Below are 22,486 nucleotides of genomic sequence, written 5' to 3' on the forward strand. Positions count from 1 at the left end.
AGGTCAGGATGCTCTCTATGGTGCACCTGTAGAAGGTCAGGATGCTCTCTATGGTGCACCTGAAGGTCAGGATCCTCTCTATGGTGCACCAGTAGATCATGATCCTCTCTATGGTGCACCTGTAGAAGGTCAGGATCCTCTCTATGGTGCACCAGTAGATCATGATCCTCTCTATGGTGCACCTGTAGAAGGTCAGGATGCTCTCTATGGTGCACCTGCAGAAGGTCAGGATGCTCTCTATGGTGCACCTGTAGAAGGTCAGGATCCTCTCTATGGTGCACCAGTAGATCATGATCCTCTCTATGGTGCACCTGTAGAAGGTCAGGATGCTCTCTATGGTGCACCTGCAGAAGGTCAGGATGCTCTCTATGGTGCACCTGTAGAAGGTCAGGATCCTCTCTATGGTGCACCTGCAGAAGGTCAGGATGCTCTCTATGTTGCACCTGCAGAAGGTCAGGATGCTCTCTATGGTGCACCTGTAGAAGGTCAGGATGCTCTCTATGGTGCACCTGCAGAAGGTCAGGATGCTCTCTATGGTGCACCTGTAGAAGGTCAGGATCTTTTCTATGGTGCACCAGTAGATCATGATCCTCTCTATGGTGCACCTGTAGAAGGTCATGATCCTCTCTATGGTGCACCTGTAGAAGGTCAGGATCCTCTCTATGGTGCACCAGTAGATCATGATCCTCTGTATGGTGCACCTGTAGAAGGTTAGGATGCTCTCTATGGTGCACCTGTAGAAGGTCAGGATCCTCTCTATGGTGCACCAGTAGATCATGATCCTCTCTATGGTGCACCTGTAGAAGGTCAGGATCCTCTCTATGGTGCACCAGTAGATCATGATCCTCTGTATGGTGCACCTGTAGAAGGTCAGGATCCTCTCTATGGTGCACCTGTAGAAGGTCAGGATCCTCTCTATGGTGCACCAGTAGATCATGATCCTCTCTATGGTGCACCTGTAGAAGGTCATGATCCTCTCTATGGTGCACCTGTAGAAGGTCAGGATGCTCTCTATGGTGCACCTGCAGAAGGTCAGGATCCTCTCTATGGTGCACCTGCAGAAGGTCAGGATGCTCTCTATGGTGCACCTGTAGAAGGTCAGGATGCTCTCTATGGTGCACCTGTAGAAGGTCAGGATGCTCTCTATGGTGCACCCGCAGAAGGTCAGGATGCTCTCTATGGTGCACCTGTAGAAGGTCAGGATGCTCTCTATGGTGCACCTGCAGAAGGTCAGGATGCTCTCTATGGTGCACCTGTAGAAGGTCAGGATGCTTTCTATGGTGCAGATGCAAAAGGTCAGGATGCTCTCCATGGTGCACCTGTAGAAGGTCAGGATCCTCTCTATGGTGCACCTGTAGAAGGTCAGGATGCTCTCTATGGTGCACATGTAGAAGGTCAGGATCCTCTCTATGGTGCACCTGTAGAAGGTCAGGATCCTCTCTATGGTGCACCTGTAGAGGTCAGGATCCTCTCTATGGTGCACCTGTAGAGGTCAGGATGCTCTCTATGGTGCACCTGCAGAAGGTCAGGATGCTCTCTATGGTGCACCTGTAGAAGGTCAGGATGCTTTCTATGGTGCAGATGCAAAAGGTCAGGATGCTCTCCATGGTGCACCTGTAGAAGGTCAGGATGCTTTCTATGGTGCAGATGCAAAAGGTCAGGATGCTCTCTATGGTGCACCTGTAGAAGGTCAGGATGCTTTCTATGGTGCAGATGCAGAAGGTCAGGATCCTCTCTATGGTGCACCTATAGAAGGTCAGGATCCTCTCTATGGTGCACCTGTAGAAGGTCAGGATCCTCTCTATGGTGCACCTGTAGAAGGTCAGGATGCTCTCTATGTTGCACATGTAGAAGGTCAGGATCCTCTCTATGGTGCACCTGTAGAAGGTCAGGATCCTCTCTATGGTGCACCTGTAGAGGTCAGGATCCTCTCTATGGTGCACCTGTAGAGGTCAGGATGCTCTCTATGGTGCACCTGTAGAAGGTCAGGATGCTCTCTATGGTGCACCTGTAGAGGTTAGGATCCTCTCTATGGTGCACCTGTAGGTCAGGATCCTCTCTATGGTGCACCTGTAGAAGGTCAGGATGCTCTCTATGGTGCACCTGTAGAAGGTCAGGATGCTCTCTATGGAGCACCTGTAGAAGGTCAGGATCCTCTCTATGGTGCACCTGTAGAAGGTCAGGATGCTCTCTATGGAGCACCTGTAGAAGGTCAGGATACACTGTAAACTGAACAGCACACAACCTGAGAACACGGCCAGGGATTCCATCAGGTCCAGGAGCCTTGTGTGGGTTAACCCTTTTAAAGGATTAGCATACATCTGACCTGTTTAAACAACACGTTCTCACTCCCAACCCGTCACATGTTGATGGTCGGTCAGGGCCCCTCCCCGTCACTCTATTATGTACAGGGTACCCCTTGAGAGTCAGTTTTCAACGGGCAGGGCGTCCCATTGACTTGCATAAAGCTCCCTGAACGTTGGTAATAGACGAGTTGGGATCGCGGCGAAATGCTCTCCGCAGATCCATTCTCACAGCGTTTATCAACCTTTTTCTTACTCAATATCAAGCCGCACTTATTGTTTTTACTTCTTTATTTTAATTAAATAACGTAAGACTTTTGTTGCCATCAGTTATGGGGAGAGTAGGGGCTCAGAATACTGAAATCTGTATTGTTTCATCGTTTTTTCCTTCTAATTTTGTATTCTTTTCTAAACCACACACTGTTATTTACTCAACAATAACACATAATTATCGTTGTGTTTATTTATTTGTTTGATTAATAAACACAAGTTGGAGTCCGTCAGGAACCGAGGGTCAGAGCAGCTCATAGTAGTTGCTTTAGAGAATTTTACACCCGCTTCGCTTGACAAACCCCGTGATAGTCCTCAAGCTGTGTGATTGGATGTTACGCCGAGCGTCGAACAGCACTTTGAAATGGGATGGAACCACGGCAGACTGTCCAAAACTGGATTTGAACGGGTCTACCCCGTCCCCCCCTCCACCACCCCAGAACTACACATGCTGGCTATTGTGTGTTTCGCAACATACTATGGCACATCTCTACTGGGAATTGTAGTTTTAAAAGACGTTTTCGTATTTCCCATAATAAGAAGTTGCCAGTATTAAACTGTGTACATCTCTGGAGGTTTAGGGGATAGTAAACACTGGCATTTAAAACATATCATTAATAAATGGGTGAAAATTGCTTGTGCCCATAATGGGCAGTATTAATATATACCCACATGACAGCTAAGGTCAGAAGAGCTTTATTTAACAGCTGGTCTTATGTCTTTGCACATATGGCAGTAGCCATCGATCATCTTAAGATAAGATATACTTTATTGATCCCAAGTTGGAAACATTTGCGTTACATCAGCATGTGTAACAGTTGTAAATATGCAGTGGTGTTTATTTGTAAATCATTTAGTATAATCACACAAATTCTGTGTTTTATATTTAATAATTCTGTGTTCTTTATTTATTGAATGTTCAATACCTGACAAGGTAAGAGATGAAAAACTTGGGTCGCAGGTTCCTCAACAGTGCATTACAAGACATCTATCAATATGTGTCACATACCTCCACCATTAAACTGTCATATTCTGCACATTTCGTATACTATCTACATACATCTTATAAGAGTATAATACATGTGTATAATAGGGCTGCAACAAACGACTAATTTGATAATCGATTAATCTATCGATTAATGAAATGATTAATCGACTATTCAGACTATTACTGTATGCCTTGCACAATTTCTCAAACGCTCTTATTTAGCCATCAACTTTTAGATTTAGCTTGAGGTTGTTTTAGGCATGTGGAAACTAACAATCAAGACAATAAAGATGAATACTTGATTCAAAAATACATAGATTATTAAATTAATTAAACACATTTTGAACAAAATTATCATTGCTTTTTATTTAAATAAAATAAATAATATTTCACATCAAAAGAAACAACAGTGTTTTAACAAATCATATTAAATAATCTGATAACAGAACTGTAAACAGAATAGCTGAAACTTTAATAAAATAAATAACTCTGTTACCTCTAATCATTAACTGCGTGTGTTGCTGCTAGCATACATAATACCTGACGTGGAAACGTTACTCGTGGACGGGGCTACAGAGCTACTAGAAAGACAATCGAACCCGGTGCATTTATCCGTCTGAATGTGGTGCACTTTTGCTAAATGTTTAGACAAATTGCTCGTGTTACCGCCCTTACATGCTAAACTCTTATTGCACTTTTGGCAACGAGCATTGCCCACATCGAGACGGGTAAAGTTTAACCACACCTCGGAGCGCGTTCTCTCCGCCATCTCCTCAGTGTGTTGCTGCATGTAGCAGCTGCGTCTGTGTAAAAACTGCCCCGCCCCCTCGCACACAGACGGGGGAGAGAGATCTCATCTGATCGAAAATACATCATCGACGCATTTGTTTGTCTTTTTGCATATTAGAAACGAGTTGGCGACACTAACGGCCCGTCCACACAGCAGCTTTGAAAAAATCTTGAAAATCTTGGAGCTGGGCGTGTCTGAAAGCTTGGGGATGTTTTGCGAGCAACGCGACCAACAACCAATCACATGAACCTCCCGCCCCGACATACAAAGCAATAACAATGTTAAAACGAAGTAAACTGGATATAAAATCCCCAAACAGGCGAAAACCTACCAGTTTCACCCACTGTCTCTGCCACCTCCCTCCATGCCTGGTTCCTCCGGTTTGTATCCCGGTAAATAGTCTGGTCGTAAAGAACCGGGTGATTTGCTACCGTAATTTCTCGTTTGGAATATGAGGAAATTAACTGCGGTATGTCTCTCCCAGCTTACACGCGGTTTGATTGGCTAGCGCTTGTACTGTCAGATTTGCATAAACGGGATTTGATTGGCTGACGCTTCCACCTCAGCTTCAAAAGTTGAACATTGCTCAACATTTGAATCCTGAAAATCCTGGAAATCCTGGAAATCTTCACTTTGCTTCCCCACAATGCAGTTCGGCGAAAAGCGAGGCAAAGTGACGTCACCCCATTCAAAGTGAATGGGCAGAGAACTATGGCAGAGATGCGTTGGAAGCGTTGGAAGATTTTTTTAAAGCTGCTGTGTGGACGGGCCCGTAAGACTGCGATATAATGTTTTTGTAGCAATAATACATGACATATATTTTTTAAATGTCTCCAGTACCGATAAAAAGACCAATAACGTTGGAGCTTAACGGCGCGTAAAACACACGTGATGACGACATCAACGAATCGACGACTGAATTAGTTGGCCACTAATTTGGTAATCGATTTTAATCAATCAAGTCGATTAGTTGTTGCACCCCTATAATATCAGTTAAAATAAGTGCTTAAACATACAGTAGTTAACATTGCAGGAAAGCAATATATTAGTACTTTGTCAGGCTTAATATTTATACCCCCAAAGCTTTTTTCTTATTCAAAATAAGACCTTAACCTAAAGTATTATTTAATGTTTAAATAAAAGCCTTATTAGTTTGTCTGTCTGTGTCTCCTATTAATATATAATAATAAAAATAATAAATTTCAATAACGTGCTTTAACCACCAGGTGTCCCTTTCTATCAGCTTTGCACCGTTATGGTGTAAATATACCAATATACCGATTGGATCAAATATAAAAGTCAGCCGAATTAGTATTGATACTGCGAGGAGACTTATATTGTGAAGAGAAATTGAAGATTTTGTTTAATTGCTGATATGATTCTGTTTTCTTCAAGGTTGTATCTTCCTGGTCGAATGTACTTATTGTAAGTCTTTGGATAAAAGCGTCAGCTAAATGCAATGTAATGTAATGATATATGTATGATCCACGTCACATATTCAGTTTCGGCGTCAGTTCTTCCTGTTTGTCTAGAAGTCTTCTGATCAGGGCTCTATAAATAGCGAACTACGGCAGATATGTAATATTTAATGCAGCCGAACCGTGTATTACAATGCCGTTATGTGATGACCTCCTGAGAGAAAAGCAAGCAAACTTGGAATAAAGTATTATTTTATTTTTAAAAAAGTTTTTCGGATTTCACATCAACAGGAAGTCCTGTTAACTAAAATGTCCGTGCGGAACAATACCCCAACCCATAGATCCGTGGGTGAATAATATCAATCACCACATTACACACATCCCTTCACATTTAAATTTACATTAAAGTATTTTGTGAGGCCTTCTAAAATGTTTTTAAATATAATGCGACAACGCAATCGCACAACGGCACGTCCATTAATTCCACAACCGCACACATGGATTAACATTGATTTAATACATTAATGTAGCCTTTTTTTCTGCTAAAAGAGGTGTCAACCAGCTGGGGCAACAAGAAAATCTGCAAAATCGAGTGTGACAAAATAAATAAATAAATAAAACCGTCGGGGAGCGTTCTCATGGTGTCTATTATCAACGCTATGGGACGCCTATGAAGGTCAATGGGACACCCTGCCCATTGAAAACTGACTCTCAAGGGGTACCCTGTCCATAATAGAGTGACGGGGAGGGGCCCGGACCGACCGTCAACTTGTGACGGGTTGGGAGTGATTACGTGTTGGTTTAAAACAAAAGGGCAGGGCTCCTGATCCTTCTGTGCCTCCACAGCCTGCCTGCACTCATAATGAGCATAGAAGCTATTTAGCTCATCTGGGAGAGACATACTCACAGACAGTCCCCCAGAACCACCGGCTGCTCCTTTGTAATCAGTCATTGTTCTTAGTCCCGCCCACATGTTCCGAGTGTCAGAGCCTTTGAAATCAGACTTCACTTTGTCTCTGTATTATCTCTTTGCAATGCTGATAGCTCTCCGGAGCGCGTACCTTGACTTCCTGTACTCTTCCAAATCTCCACCTCTGTGCGCGATAGTCCGCGCTTTCTGCTTGGGAAGGACCTCACCGTTTATCCAGGGCTTCTGATTCGGTGTCACAACGTTTCAGGTTAGATCACACAATAAATAAAGGCAGCCCAAGACCAACAGTACAACAACATAAACATACAGGCCATACCAGTGCTATCAATAACACATTTGATCTTAGGGTTATGTAAAACAGGAGCATTTGTAAAAGTCCCATGAAGGTATTGAACAAACTGAATCCTTCTAAGGTTTTGACATTGTGCGTCTCTTTCATGCCCAGGGTGCAATTAAAGGGTACGAGGTTTATTTCTTTGCTTTATTCGCTCAAAAGTTATAGTTCAGAAACTGTAATCCATCTGGTGTATCTGTTCATGGTGCGTGACGTTACTAACAACCTGTCACCAGTGTTGGGACTAACGTGTTACACAGTAACGCGTTACTGTAACGCAACTACTTTTTACGGTAACTAATAGCGTTACTAGTTACCTACCTACATATACATTATGTGATGGAACTGAACCGAATCTCCATGCGGATGTAACTTACAGACGAATACAGCGATGTCCTCTCAAAGCACCTTGGAAAAGTGAAAGTAACCAGAGAGGAGGGATGATTGGTTAACGCGGGGTAACATTTCAGGGTAAGCCAATCAGAGACAGAGTTGGGCGGGTCTTGCCTTATAGGGAAAATACACACACAGGAACACTTGCTAATGCTAACACACACACACAGCAACGCTCACCACCATCACACACACACACACACACAATGGCAGATGCAAGTATCAGCGAGAGCAGCAGCGCATTTGCAACTTGGAAATATAATCACTATTTTCAATTTGTGGGGATAAAGGACTCGAAAAATATTACGATAAAATGTAAACTGTGTGCAGGACAGAAAGCATTGTCCACATCGAAAAACAGCAATGCCAATCTCCTGAAGCAACTAAGTAATGTACATGAGGCTATAAAGCTAGTCGCCAAAGACCCCACCGTGTCAACCACCGGCAGTGCCAGTGACCCAGATGGAGCAACACCTTCTAAATATATCCAAAAAACGATTTTTTAAAATGGCCACGTCTCCCAGAGTCAACTAAACAGATTGATTACCAGGTATGTTGTTGAGGACATGCTGCCCATTGCAACGGTCAAGTGTGTTGCCTTCAGAGAACTAGTCAGCAAAAAACAACACAAAAACTTGTATTTTTATTGTTATTATTTTTAAAGTAAAGTAACTTGTTACTAGTTACTTTTATAATTTAGTAACTAATAAAGTAACTAGTTACTTTTTTGAGAGCAGTAACTATAACTATTACTAGTTACTTTTTTAAGTAACTTGCCCAACACTGCCTGTCACACAGGAGAAGACTTCTTCAGTGTCATGACTTTGCAGGGTAACAGTGTTTCTTCACAATTCTATCATGCAACATGCATGTCCTCAATGATTACAAGATTGTGCTTCAAATCATAGTCTCCAAAAATAGTCCTTAAAAACGTTTTTTAACATAAGTTTGGTTCTTCATAAGAGGAGAGGAAAAACGCTTCACCTGCTTGTACAGCCATCCTTGTTTGCTGACCTCTGCTTTGGGATTTCTGCGCATGGAGTTTGAGCGCTTCCCAAACGTAGCTGCCGTTCGAAGAGAACTCCTGGGAGTACGAGACGCCTGCAATTACCCAGATATAAAATAGAGGTTTAGTATAAAGATTATGGAAATGTACACGTTGATAGTGGGGTATAGAGGATTACAATTATAGGAGTATTTTTTCGAATTAGATTACATGAAGACCATAAAGTGATCTTCCACTTACGTATAGGTTCTTAAAGAATATGCAGAATGGGCATAAACACATATAAATGTAGCAGATACCGGCTCATCATTAACTGCAAGCTAGGATTTGATTTGAGGAGTTAAAACATTTTAAAACAATGTTATGAATAATGATAAATTGGTTAATTATTTGCTCAACCTTTTTATGAGGGAAGTCAGGTCTAACAGGATGTGACTGAGAACTTGTTTACTTAGCAAAGACCCGTTAAGCAACAATGGCGAGTTTGATCACACTACTTCCTCAGGCAGATCAAACCAAAGACTGCTTGCTCCCCCACACACAGTATATCTGTTTACCATGAAAGCATGCTGCAGTTGCGCTGATATCCCAAAACCTTTTCTCATTGTTTAAATGAAGTATTTCATGGAACACTCCATCTGCCATGGATGGGTGAGTCTTTGTGGTGTGCTCACCCTGGTGTAAGGCTGGCCTTCTGGGGACAGGTTTGACACCATATTGGCACTTTTGGAGGCAGTGATCTTCTCAGCAGTAGGATTCACTTTCCCATTCATTTCCAAATCACAGTGCCTGGACAGAAGAGCAAAGACATGAGCTCCTAATAGTGCAACAGTGCATGCTGTGCACTTCTACCACTTATTGTCTAGTAGCCTGCCAAGAGCAGTGTGTGATGGCAGAGTAATTAGTTTGCAAAATTACAATTTCTACAACTCAGATCTGACCTTGTTTAATGAGGTTTAATGTGTAGCACCCTGCAGACTTGTCATGATGTTTGTGTTTGCCTGAGAAGGACCTCTGGTGGTTGTGTGTATAAATACTCTTGGCTGCCACACAGACAGGTGGAAAGACTGTGTTGTTACAATGCGAGACTTCAACACTAGAGGCAGCTGTTCTATGCCGAGTATAGTTTGTTCATTATTACCAAGACAAACACACACTCTTTGTATACCCAGTATAGCTCTTACTTTAGCCCAATGAAACCAACAAGCATGTTGAAAAATCCTACGTTTCTGTCTAACTTAGTTATTGTTGATAAACTCTGATAGGACAATCTCTGATTTGTTAAATGTAGGTACAGTATGTTGATACTATATATTAACTAACACTGTGGTTCCACATATTTTCCTTGTTTTATTTTCTCTTTGGGAAACGTGAAATGAGTTAACACCATCATGTTATTGACACCAAATACATTTTATAAGGGATTCAATGACAATACATGACATATAGTAACTCATTAAACCAGCTAAATACATCCATATGCAGGGTAGGAGAGTGAAATATCAAACTAAAACAGTGACCTGCTGGTGCCAGTTTACAGCTGCCATGTTCATGTGTTAGTAATGGATTGGTCATATTGATCTACTGACAAGTATTAATGCATATCATTTCCATTCTCTCTTTGCTCGCCTCCTATAATTTCCTTAGACATGCAGTAACATCAGCAGCACCCAGAGGTGTGTGCACGTAACCTGCTGTGCACCAGCCAAGTGTTGTTTTTCTAAAACTGATCACCTGTGTATGAGTGTATAAGTGTGTATTGTAAATGTTTTATTTATTTATTTATTATCATGACTTGCTCTTATCTGTATTCAGTGATGTCATCTATTGTAAATATGTACAATGGTATAACAATGTTGTGGTATTTTTATTATTGCTTTTAGGATGTCTATCACCATCTGGCAAAGGGACTATCGATAAAAACTAGCCTTTTGGCTAATTTGAGTACTTTTACATGTTTTTAATAGTTTGATTAATGTACACTGTCCCTTGTTTTAAATAAATCAATTCAATTCACCTACTTTCTTTCTGTTTGTGCTAACACACAATACAATTATTTCGATAACACAGTGCATGTTTGTGGGGTAATAACTACATAATTTGTAGAATTTTGTGTATGCATGTAGGTGTACAGGATAGGAGCTGAACATATTATTGCTGCTTAGTTCAGTTCAAAGGTCACTTACTGCAGATAGGAGTGTAAGGTGGGCTTTTCCAGCTGGAGGGGGTTCAGTGTTGCTCCAGCTGGTCCACTGGGGTCATGTTGACTGCAAACACACAGAGGAAGGACACAGAGGGGACATATGGCGATTACTTTTCTTAATGTGTCCATATTACAAACACAGGTGAAGATAACTACAGTTTACCCAAACCATGGTCTTAAGTTCGCCTTTTCTTCTATCAGTTATGATACAGTAGGAATAATGTTTGGCGCCTCAGATGACAGCAATTTACTTTAAACATTCAATGGTCGTAATACATAAAGTATGTATAATGCAAAGACATGGGCATCCTAAATCCTCCTCCTCCTCCTCCTCCTCCTCCTCCTCCTCCTCCGCGCTATTGTACCTAACAGCGCAACAACAGGTACTGTTATTTGGCCAGCATCCGCATTACGCATCTGCAATGTGGTGTTGCACTGTATTATGTAAATATGTTTGCTGCTGTGGTCAGCGGTTGCAAGTTTGAGGTTAAAGCATCACCTTACCACACAGAAACTGGCTGGAGCACGGGCACAAAATAAGTGCTCGCACTAAATTAGTGCCCGCGCTCCAGCCAGTTTATGTGGGGTTACGTGGGGCAGAGCTTGTCCCTGCCTCACTTCTCATCGCTCCCATGTAGTCGGTCAAATTTGACGATTTCGACAATAAAAAGCGAAGAAATCACATCATACAGAAATCACATTGACAACACAGATCAATGGAGACATTTTATTATTATTTCTTTTTTTTCTTTCTTTTTTTTTCCGTTACATTGAAGTATTACAAGTGAGGCTCTGCCTCTCCTGCCTCCCCTGACTGCACGTCGCTGCAGTAGAGTGAAATCGACACCTAAAATCAAATATTTTTGTTTTTTAATTGTTTTATTCAGTTTTCCTATAATTACATTATGTCCTGCCCCTACAAAGCCTGCCAACACTGGCAGGACAGATAGCGAAACGCCCTTTCTAAGCAATGTCCCTCACTCCTCACATCCCAAGCTGCATCCCAAAAAAGTGTATTATGTTATTACATCGTTTCAGATGTTATGTTTCAGTTGTGCTCTTGATAAGCCATTATAACAACAACAAAAACGTTCAGTTTCCTTTTGCTTTTTTTGTCTCGCGTACACCAAAACATACCCATCTGTGGTGGAAAAATAAAGTATTCCAAAAGTAATCTGAATACGACCTGGAGCTGTTGCTGTTGATGTGTGAAGTCCCTGTTGGTTTTTGGGAACATGCTTTTTGTTTTTAATTGGTGGCAATATGCTTTCTAAAACACACTCATAACAATAACGTCACTGAAACATAACCACAACAGTGTAAACAGGCAGTGTGTGAAATTATGTTCAAACTAGGGCTGTCAGTCGATTAAAATAGTAAATTGCGATTAATCGCAAATTAATCGCACATTTTTTATCTGTTCTAAATGTTCCTTAGAGGAATATTTTTCAAGTTTGTAATACTCTTATCAACATATGATTGGACAAATATGCGTTATGCAAATGTTTATTATCATTTGAACAATGAAAAATATTCTCATGAATATTAAAAACAACAACCTCTGAACATTACAAATATTTCCCTCAATTCAACCTGGAACCTCTCTCATACAATAACACAATACAAAGTGTGTGTGTGTGTGTGTGTGTGTGTGTGTGTGTGTGTGTGTGTGTGTGTGTGTGTGTGTGTGTGTGTGTGTGTGTGTGTGTGTGTGTGTGTGTGTGTGTGTGTGTGTGTGTGTGTGTGTGTGTGTGTGTGATGGATCGTTGGAGCTATGTGCAACTCAAGGCATATGCTCGAATAGGAGCTGCCTGGACACTGCAATCATGTTGCGAGCACTATCCGTGCTGAGTATGCTGACTTTTCGTACAATGTCCCACTGTCTGGCTACCTGCATAAAGTCAAGTGCTCGGCGCAGTTGTCGGCGAAATTTCGCTCCTCTGTTTTCATTTAAACAGCTCCTTATATCCGTTAGCGGAGCTAGCTAGCACCAGATGCTAACAACAACAATACACGTAAGGTCTCTCTCTCGTGCCACACAAACACACACCCGCTCCCGGTCCTCCTGATGGCCAATCGGTGCCTGCCGGTGAGCGTGGAAGTGTGGTCTGCCACAAGCGGGCGGCAATATACAAGCTGTCAGCATCAGCTTGTATATTGTATTTTAAACTTGATGCGCTCTGAAACTACGGGGCGGCCGAGGACAAAAAATACACATGCGTTAATCGGTGCCTGCCGGTGAGCGTGGAAGTGTGGTCTGCCACAAGCGGGCGGCAATATACAAGCTGTCAGCATCAGCTTGTATATTGTATAACTTAATGCGCTCTGAAACTACGGGGCGGCCGAGGACAAAAAATACACATTAGTGGCGTTAATTTGTTTTTGCATTAACGCGTTATTAACGCTAGTTCAAACAGTTTACATTTCTTACTGTATATGTTTGGTATTAGATGCATTGCCTGTCTGCTTTAGTATTTGCTCCTTTTTTTACGGCGTCTAAACCAAGGGGGGTAGAAATGTTGGTGTACGAAGAGTCCACGTCTATGGAAAAAATAAACGTGTGCGAGGGAACAGAAAGGGGTTTACATTTTTTAACAAAGGTGAAGGTATCTTTAATGTAGCTGGGGTGATTATGGGAAAGGGGGTTGATATAGTGATCGATGAATTCCGCTATTTGGTAGGATTTGGAGCCACAATCGGTAACGATGAGTCTTCCTGGATGTACTAAAAAAGGGACCGACCAACTAGCGGAGGGTTTATACATTGTTGGAAGGAGGTAAAAAAGTCTGGGACGTGGTATATTGGGGCCGAGGAGGTAAAGTGCCTGTTTAGGTGTTATAAGGCGTTTGGTTTTCATCTGATTAACTAAGGTTTTAATAATGCTGCATGTTTCAAAATAAAAGGGTTGAGCTAGTGGTTGGTAGCAGATGGGGTTGTTTAATTGACGGGTTGCTTCGAGGATATAGTTGGTTCTGTCCTGGATCACTATCTGTCCACCCTTATCTGCAGGTTTGATAATAATTTCATATTTGGCAGATAAGGACTTCAAGGCTAGTTGCTGGTCGGATGTAATGTTGGATTGATTCCTTTAGTGGCGGGGTCGGAGGTGATCGAGGGTTCAGGTATTGGAGTGGATAAGGTTCTGTAAAGGTGTTGAAACAGACTCCAAAGTTGGTTCCCAGGTCGATTGCATCAAATCAAATCAAGTTTTATTTATTTAGCACATTTTTAAAACGATTTTTGGTCCAGCCAAAGTGCTGTACATACAATAAAAACACTTTACAACAAATACAACAGCACAAATAAAAAATCACACACAGGGAAATGTCAGGAGTCATATACTGCTCAGACTAGAAGGCCAGACAGAAGAAGTGAGTTTTAAGTGTAGATTTAAAAACCCTATGTCTCGGCCGACCTCACATGGAGGGGCAGAGTGTTCCAGAGCCTAGGGCCGGCTGCTGCGAAGGCTCGGTACCCTCTGGTTTTGAGCCTGGTCAGCCGACCTTTAAGCTCTGAATTGGAAACCGAATTGGAAGCCAGTGCAGTGAGGCCAGAATTGGGGTGATGTGGTAATGCTTTTTATGGCCAGTTAGAAGACGTGCAGCTGCGTTCTGGACTACTGTAGCTGCAGGCGTCCAATTGACGCCTGGTCCATACGCACGTATTTTTAAAAAAATGGTCTTGACTGTACTGACCTGCTTATCAAACCTCGTTGAGGTTGAGGACATTTTGGCTCAGCCAGGATTTGATCGCTGTCAAGCAGTCCATCAACTGCTGTAGTGAGTTGAAATTTGAATTGAGAGGCAGATAGATCTGTACATCATCAGCGTAACAATGGAAGGGGATGTTGCGTTTTGTGAGAATTGAACCTAGGGGCAGTATGTACAGTAGAAAAAGGATGGGGCCCAGAATCAAGCCTTGGGGAACCCCACAGGTAAGAGGGGCTTTGGCAGAAGAGAAGGAACCTAGCTGCACTGAGAAGCTATGGTCTGTCAGGTAAGACCTGAACCATGCAAGGGCAGAGCCTGCGATGCCCGCTGACTGTTCAAGCCGTGACAACAGGATGCTATGGTCCACAGTGTCAAAGGCAGCTGTCAGGTCTAACAGCACCAGGACAGCTGGGCTACCTGAGTCGGCGGCTAGGAGCAGATCATTAAAAACTCTTAAAAGGGCTGTTTCAGTGCTGTGCATGGGTTTGAAGCCAAACTGATACTTTTCATGGATGCCATTCATGGTTAAAAAAGACTGCAGCTGGGCGTAGAGTACTCGCTCCAGGGCTTTAGGTAAAAAAGGTAGCTGGGAGATGGGCCTAAAATTGGCGAGAATGGAGGGGTCGAGATTTTTCTTTTTAAGTAGTGGCTGGACCACGGCATGTTTGAAGGCAGCTTGGACACATCCTGGGCTAAGAGAGGTGTTTATAAGTAATAAAATACTTGCACCAACTGATTCGAAAACATCTCTGAGAAGGTGTTAGAAATTAAAATCAATGTTTTAATGGGGAAATGTAGTTTAAACATGCCGTCAGTTTAATGCTCTTTTATACTGAAAAAACAGAAATTCTTGTGCACAAGCAGTTAAGCTTTTATTCTGAAAATCCTTCATCTACGGTTAGCATTTAGCATGTGGCTAATATACGATTTCCTGAAGAGGTGAATTTAGTAGCGAAATGATATGGAGTGGTGCAAACCGAAGCTACTGATTTAACACTACAACTATAGATGTCGAGATACTACCATGCTGAATATTAAATGAAGGTACAGTTTATTTGAATACATTATTGTTTACAGACGAGAGTAGCATGTGACAACATCCGGAATGACCGGAAACCAAACGAGCCGAGAAGTATTGTTTAGAGTATTGATTACAGCGTTTAGAATGTGTTAAATGAAAAGTGATGAAAGAGAATATGAGGAGAAACGGCGTGTTAAGCATATATTGAATGTGAAAAGAACCTATCCTCTGTTTAAATGCAATAACGGACATTGGAGACGAGGCGAGCCGGCTGGCGGGGAGGAGCCAGCAGAGGATATATAACAGCACCGGAGGAGAGATCCAGTCTCTTCTCTTCTCCATCGACGAGCGGATCACAGCTGTTTGTCTGACTGAACAATATCATGCTTGTGACCAACCCGCGCCTTTTTTAATTAAAGTACCCAATTGAACTTTCACAGAGACTCCATTTAGTCTCCTATTTTAAAGCTTCTCTCCTGGACGGGAGAATAACGAACACAGTTAACAAAGGCGAGAGGGAATGCTGTCTGAGGAGCAGTTTGTTGGCCGCAGGTGCTTGACTATATCCGAGAGAGAAGAGAGGGATACAGGCTCAAAGTGGTCGAGGACAGCAGGGCACAGAAAAGGAGCAGGATCTGGGGTAGTGTGGGCTAGCCTAAGAGCAGATACTTTTTCAATAAAAAAATTAAGAAACTTATCACAGAGAGTAGTCGATGGCACAATTGGAGAAACATCACAGGGATTAATGATCGAGTTGAGGACATTCAAATTAACCTGAGGTTTATGGCTGTTTTTGGAGATTAACAGAGAAATGTGCCTCTGTTTTGGCTGCTTTGACTGCCGTCTGGTCGTCGGAAAGGCAAGCATGAAGGATTTATAAGGAGACATGGAGTTTATCCTTTTTCCATTTTCTCTCTGCACGCCTGCAAGCGCGTCTGAGAGCACGAGTAAAGTCATTGAGCCACGGCTCTGAGAGAACTTTGAGGCATCTAAGCGTAAAAGGAGCAACAGAATCCAGTATTAGTGTACATGTCGAGTCAAACATGGAGATAAGCTCAACAGCACTAGAAGCAAAGTTCACCTCTAATTTACAGATCGGAGAAGCATTAAACATCAGAGAACTGTGAGGCAGCCAAGGGGTTAATTGAACGCAGAAGATGCGCAGGGGCACGTGATTCGACTCCTGCGGAAGGGATCGAAGTTGTAAACAGAACCGTTAAATGGTCTGAGATACCCATCGCTGCACAGATTTCATCCACAGAGACAGACAGTCCAAACGATAATACTAAATCTAAAGTGTGTCCTTTTTCGTGTGTTGGGCCAGCCACGGACTGAACGAGACCAAAATAATCGAGGAGATTTAAAAAGTCCGTAACCAGAGCTTTGGACTCCCATCACACATGGACATTGAAGTCTCCACAAATCAAAACACGATCATATTTCACCTGTACCGGACAGAAAGTCAGAAAAGTCATTGATGAAATCCTTATTGGGTTATTGGGTTAAGTTAAAAAAGCTGCAACTCAAAGCTAGCATAGCTAGTTACAGGGTGAAGCAATAGGCATTGGAGGCTAGCTCTAAACACTGAAGCTATGCCCCCACCATGACCGGTGGTACGGGGGGAGCTGAAGAATGTACAGTCAGGAGGAAGAAGTTCAGAGAACGGTGTATACTCGTCAGCGTGGACCCAGGTCTCCGCCAGAAACATCAAATCCAGTTCACGAGAGGTGAAGAAGTCATTTAGCAGGAACGTCTTGTTTGCTATTGACCGAGCATTTAGCAAAGCCATGGAAAGTTTTCTCTCCGGGCTGGCCAAAGGTGTAGTGCGTCTCAGCGGACGAAGATGTGTGTGTTGGACGAAGATGTGCGTGTTGAACGCCACGCGGGACGGGAGCAGTCAGTCGGGCAGGAGGAGCAGTCAGTCGGGCAGGAGGAGCTGTCAGCGGGCCCAGCAGAGGCCACAGCTCCGGAAAGGCAGGGCGAATCCACCGATCCCTCAGATGGCGTGCAGCGGGAGAGCCATGACATCTGATGCGTGGATAAGTCCCAGAAGAAGCCGTCAGGTATGCTTTTTGATGGACACGCACACCACCACGCTTTCCCCGTCGCCTAAAGCGCTTTCGGCGAGGCAGGATGCAGGGCAACCGGCGCAGGTGGGAATATCCGACAGTATAGGGGGGGTAGTTGATTTATGGTTGCCTGATGTAGGTTTGGACAGTAGTATAAACTCCAATGAGGGTCTGAGGTGGAGGAGAGCTTGGCGATCGTAGACGAGCAGAGCAGAGACATTCTGTCATACATAAAACGAAAGCAGGATAGCTAAAGGCAGAGAGCTGAGGGAGCGGCGAGCCGACACAGGCGCCATCTTCCCTCACTGTTCACAGCTGTACGTTCTCTCTGTGACGTCAGTGACAACGGAAAGGGGGGAATTACTCACACTCATGACATGGTGAAAGGTCGGTGGGTAAATGTTGTATTATATTAAAAATGGTCTAATATTTTAAGACGACGGTGATAACTACGCAAGTCTCTTCTTAGCAATTCCCGATCAGGAAGTGAGGGCGTGGGGATAAAAGTTAGGTCAAGTTCCAGGACTGCCTGCTCAGAAGGGGAAAGCCGGAAGGACAAAAGGTTGGTTATGTTAGATTGTGAAGATGGAGGGGGCAGCTCTGCGCTTATGGGCTGTAGAGTAAACCCAGGTAGTTTATCCAATGTTTTAACATGACCTGCGCTGTATTGCGGACCCAATGGATATGATCCCTATGGGTGTCGAAGAGGAGGGATGGTAATAGCGGGAGGTATGTTACATGGGGAACCACGGCACTAATAGAGTTCGCCACAAAGTAGTTAAAAGCTTGGACATACAAGATTTGGCTTCTGAGAAGATTGCTGGAATAATTTAAGAGCGGTACATATATTTTTGGCATTTGGGAATGTGGCTCTGGTCGTTCTCAGAAGGCGACGGAGGTCCTTGGTAATAGTCAATGTGGTTTGATCCCTGGGCGGATGGACCTGAGCTATGGTAATCGGGGCCTTGGAACTGGTGGTGGGGTGGTTGCGGTAAGTGGTCCCAATGGTGGAAAAGGGGATTGAAGGAGACAGGGGGGTCGACCTAGAGCAGGTAGGTGAGAAACTGGGTCGGTGATAAGAGTAGGTGTAGTGGTGAGGGAAAGGGAGGAGATGGCCAAGGTGGGGCTGCAATGAACTACTCTCGGGGTGGGAAGGCACCTGTTAGGTACGGGGGGACAGTCAGGGCCACTAGATGGTGGAGAGGCAGGTAGGACTGAAGGGGTAAGGTCTGGTCCACTGGATGGTGGAGGGGCCCGTGTTAGGGGGATAGGTCTAAGTGAGGGGGGCGGGCAAGTCCTAAGGTAGGTGGGGGGGCCCGGTTGCCCAACGAAGGATGAGGGGGACGAGGATCGAGGGGCCGGAAAGGGAGTGATAAAGAAATAAGGGAGGGGATAGTGGTGATACCTAAAGGTAGGGTAAGGGTGTTGGGAAGGCTACGGGGGGTGGAACGTAATAGCGGAGGGGATTGAGGTCTCTGTGGCAGTGTTGGAAACGAAGTAGGGTTGGTGATGTCAAAAGGAGGGGTAGGTGGGTGGGGGTCTGAGGGGTTTAACAGGGAGTGTAACGTGGTAATAGATGAAGGGATGAGTTTCTTGTTGTAACGTTGACGGGCCCACTTGAGGGCCCTGTCATACTGGTACCCTAAAGGGACCCAGGCTGAGACTGAGGTCATGGAGGATGTTAGCATAATGCTGTTTCAGGATGTCCAGATTTCGGTTCATCCAGTTTTGTGTTAGCTTCAACCAGATTTAAAACTGCACTATTAGGAGCTGCTGGTTGAATTAATTAAGTTAAAATATGGGCTTTCCTAGCCATACCGGGTGGTGGAGATCCAAGGCGAGCTGCCTCGTCGAGGATCTCCACATGGTGGATAGCCTGGAGGAGTTTAAAATAAGTTTCCTCAGTAGGGGCCCTAGGCAGAAGGGGTGGTATAGAGCGATTACGATAAGAGCCAGCCATATAGCTGGTCGGTAAGGGGAAGGCAGGGGAAGGGAGAACAATGGGCAAGAAAAAAAAAAGAGAAGAGAAAGTACAATGTAATCCTTAAAAACCAGCTTTAAAAACATTTAAGTACTGCAAAAAGCACGACCAATCATTTTAGCAGGCCCGGCTAAAGTAACTGGATGGCCTTCCTGCCTGTCAGCCTTCCATCTGTGCACAAACTTATCTCGTGCCCTCATTGGTCATGTGTGCGTACATGTGTTGGAGGAGGGGCTCTGTAAGGAAGTGGCAGATGTTTTCCGATTGTGTATTTTCAAATTCTAGCGCACTCAAGCTGGTTTCTCCAAAATTACCTACCCCACCTTTAAAAGGTTTAAAAGACAAACAAATACAAGATTAAAATAGGTTTAAAAGAGGCAATATAGCAGAGGTACTTTAAAAGGTAAGAGTTCCCAACGTTTCACCGATAGGCTTCGTCAGAGGAGGGTTAGGGTTAGGAATGTGTTGGAATGTGTGTGTGTGTGTGTGTGTGTGTGTGTGTGTGTGTGTGTGTGTGTGTGTGTGTGTGTGTGTGTGTGTGTGTGTGTGTGTGTGTGTGTGTGTGTGTGTGTGTGTGTGTGTGTGTGTGTGTGTGTGTGTGTGTGTGTGTGTGTGCTGGCAGGATGGGACCCTCCTGCTCAAAGATAACCTACAAACCTACATAGAAGGAGCTCTTGAACAGGATAAGCAGACAGCAAGACAGCGTGTGTGTGCTTCACGACAAAGAGCTCATCAGACTGTTAGAGCAGGGGTGGGGCCACCCCATAACCTAATTGGCCACCCCAGGTGCCTCCTGGAACGTGACGTGGTTAGTCAACAAGCAGCAGTTATTTTAACGAAAAACATAATTTTAAGGATACATATAGTGTTATCTTTCATATCTGGATCCATTGGCGTTGTTTGGCCTGGGCTATATAAAAAATACACATGATAAAGTAGTACAAGTACTTTTGGGTCTATGTGTGTCATTCAAGCTCGGCTCTGTTTGTGTGTGTGTTCGTGTGTCTGGCACGAGCGCATTTTCTGTGAGTCCGCGATTGAGTGAGAGGAACGGTACGTCCACACAGTTCCTTTGCATGTGTTCACATTCACTTTGAATGTGGTGACGTCAAGCTTTGCCGAACTGCATTGTGGTTCCGTTGCGTTGCTTTGCCTCCGTTGCTCGCTTCGAAAGTTGAGAAAAGTTCAACTTTTAAGGTAAAGGACTGAGGGTTTAGACAGTTGACTTTAGTCTAAGTTATCTCAGTGCATCTCAATCAGTTTGATCATCATTTGGGTAAACAAATATTTCCAAGGCATACCTTTATATAATTATTATAGTTATACAAAATAACAGGATAAATAATAACAGGTATAAAAAACTATAGGACAGTAAACCAAAAATACAGTTTTAAAACTGGAGTGATTAGTAAGGAGGGAGAGAGGGGAGAGGAGAGGAAGGAGAGGGAGGAGGGAGAAGAAGGAGAGGGAGAGGAAGGAGAGGAATGGAGAGGAGATGAGAGGGATAGGAGAGGAGGAGAGAGGAGAGGGAGAGGTTGTTTTTGGTTGTGGCAATATTCTAAGGATTTTTCGATTGTTGAAATATATACAGTTCTGTTTCATATGAGTGTTGAGAGATGTACCCATAGACCTAGTCTCCTAATTTTGCCCTAAAAGTGCAACAGATTGATGCATCTTCAATATTTTCCCGGGGGAGCATGCCCCCGGACCGCCCTAGAGGATGTGAGGTCAATGCAGAACTGCTCCTCAGACAGCATTCCTTCTCGCCTTCTCAGAGATGTTTTCAAATCAGTTGGAGCAAGTATTTTATTGCTTATAAACACCTCTCCTAGCTCGGGATGTGTCCCAGCTGCCTTCAAACATGCCGTGGTGCAGCCATTACTTAAAAAGACAAATCTCGACCCCTCCATTCTCGCAGATTTTAGGCCCAGCTACCTTTTTTATCTAAAGTCCTGGAGCGAGTAGTCTATGTCCAGCTACAGTCGTTCTTAACCACGCATGGAATCCATGAAAGGTTTCAGTCTGGCTTCAAACCCATTCACAGCACTGAAACAGCCCTTTTAAGAGTTTTTAATTATCTGCTCCTAGCCGCCGACTCAGGTAGCCCAGATGTCCTGGTGCTGTTAGACCTGACAGCTGCCTTTGACACTGTGGACCATAGCATCCCGTTGTCGCGCCTTGAACAGTCCGCAGGCATCACAGGCTCTGCCCTTGCATGGTTCAGGTCCTACCTCACACACCGTAGCTTCTCAGTGCAGCTAGGTGCCTTCTCCTCTGCCAAAGCCCCTCTTACCTGTGGGGTTCCCCAAGGCTCTATTCTGGGCCCCATCCTTTTTCTACTGTACATACTGCCCCTGGTTCAATTCTCACAAAACACAACATCCCCTTTCATTGTTACGCCAATGATGTACAGATCTGCCTCTCAATTCAATTGTCAACTCATTACAGCTATTAATGGACTGCTTGACAGAGATTAAATCCTGGCTGAGCCAAAACTTCCTCAACCTCAACCAGAGCAAGACTGAGGTCATCTTTTTTGGACCCCAACCTCCAGCCTCTCCGGTTGATATTCTGGGCTCCCTCAATAAAAACATCCTCCCCTCTGTCATGAACCTTGGAGTGACCTGCAATAGTGCTTTTAAATTTGATAAGCAGGTCAGCACCGTAGTCAAGACCTGCTTTTTTTTTTTAAATATGACTATTGGCCAAGACCAAGTTGTTTTTATCTTTTAAAAACCTAGAAAGGGTTATTAATGCCTTTGTTACCTCGAGACTGGATTACTGCAACGCTCTGTATGTGGGTATGGACCAGGCGTCAATTAAACGCCTGCAGCTACTCCAGAACGCAGCTGCACGTCTTCTCCCTGGCCATAAAAAGCGTGACCACATCACCCCAATTCTGGCTTCATTGCACTGGCTTCCAATTCGGTTCCGAATTGATTATAAAATCCTTTTATTTGTTTTTAAAGGACTAAATGGGCTAGCTCCGGCCTATATAGCCAAACTCGTCCATCGCTACACCCCAGCCAGAGCTTTAAGGTCGGCTGACCAGCTGCAGCTGGCCATAGG

General features: G+C 43.9%; 1 protein-coding gene across 1 annotated transcript in view; it reads right to left on the bottom strand.

The window, feature by feature from the left end:
- The window catches only part of plekha6 (pleckstrin homology domain containing, family A member 6), an 87,102-nt gene that overhangs the window by 59,987 nt on the left and 4,629 nt on the right, over positions 1 to 22,486 (bottom strand). The window contains exons 2-4 of the mRNA XM_079680506.1: positions 10,620 to 10,700; positions 9,108 to 9,222; positions 8,412 to 8,528 (exon numbers count right to left, since the gene is read on the bottom strand). Of these exons, the coding sequence (XP_079536632.1) occupies positions 8,412 to 8,528; positions 9,108 to 9,222; positions 10,620 to 10,700 (313 nt within the window). The remainder of the gene's footprint in view (positions 1 to 8,411; positions 8,529 to 9,107; positions 9,223 to 10,619; positions 10,701 to 22,486) is intronic.

Source organism: Notothenia rossii (assembly GCF_949606895.1).
Source record: "Notothenia rossii genome assembly, chromosome: 5".
NCBI classification, from domain to species: domain Eukaryota; kingdom Metazoa; phylum Chordata; class Actinopteri; order Perciformes; family Nototheniidae; genus Notothenia; species Notothenia rossii.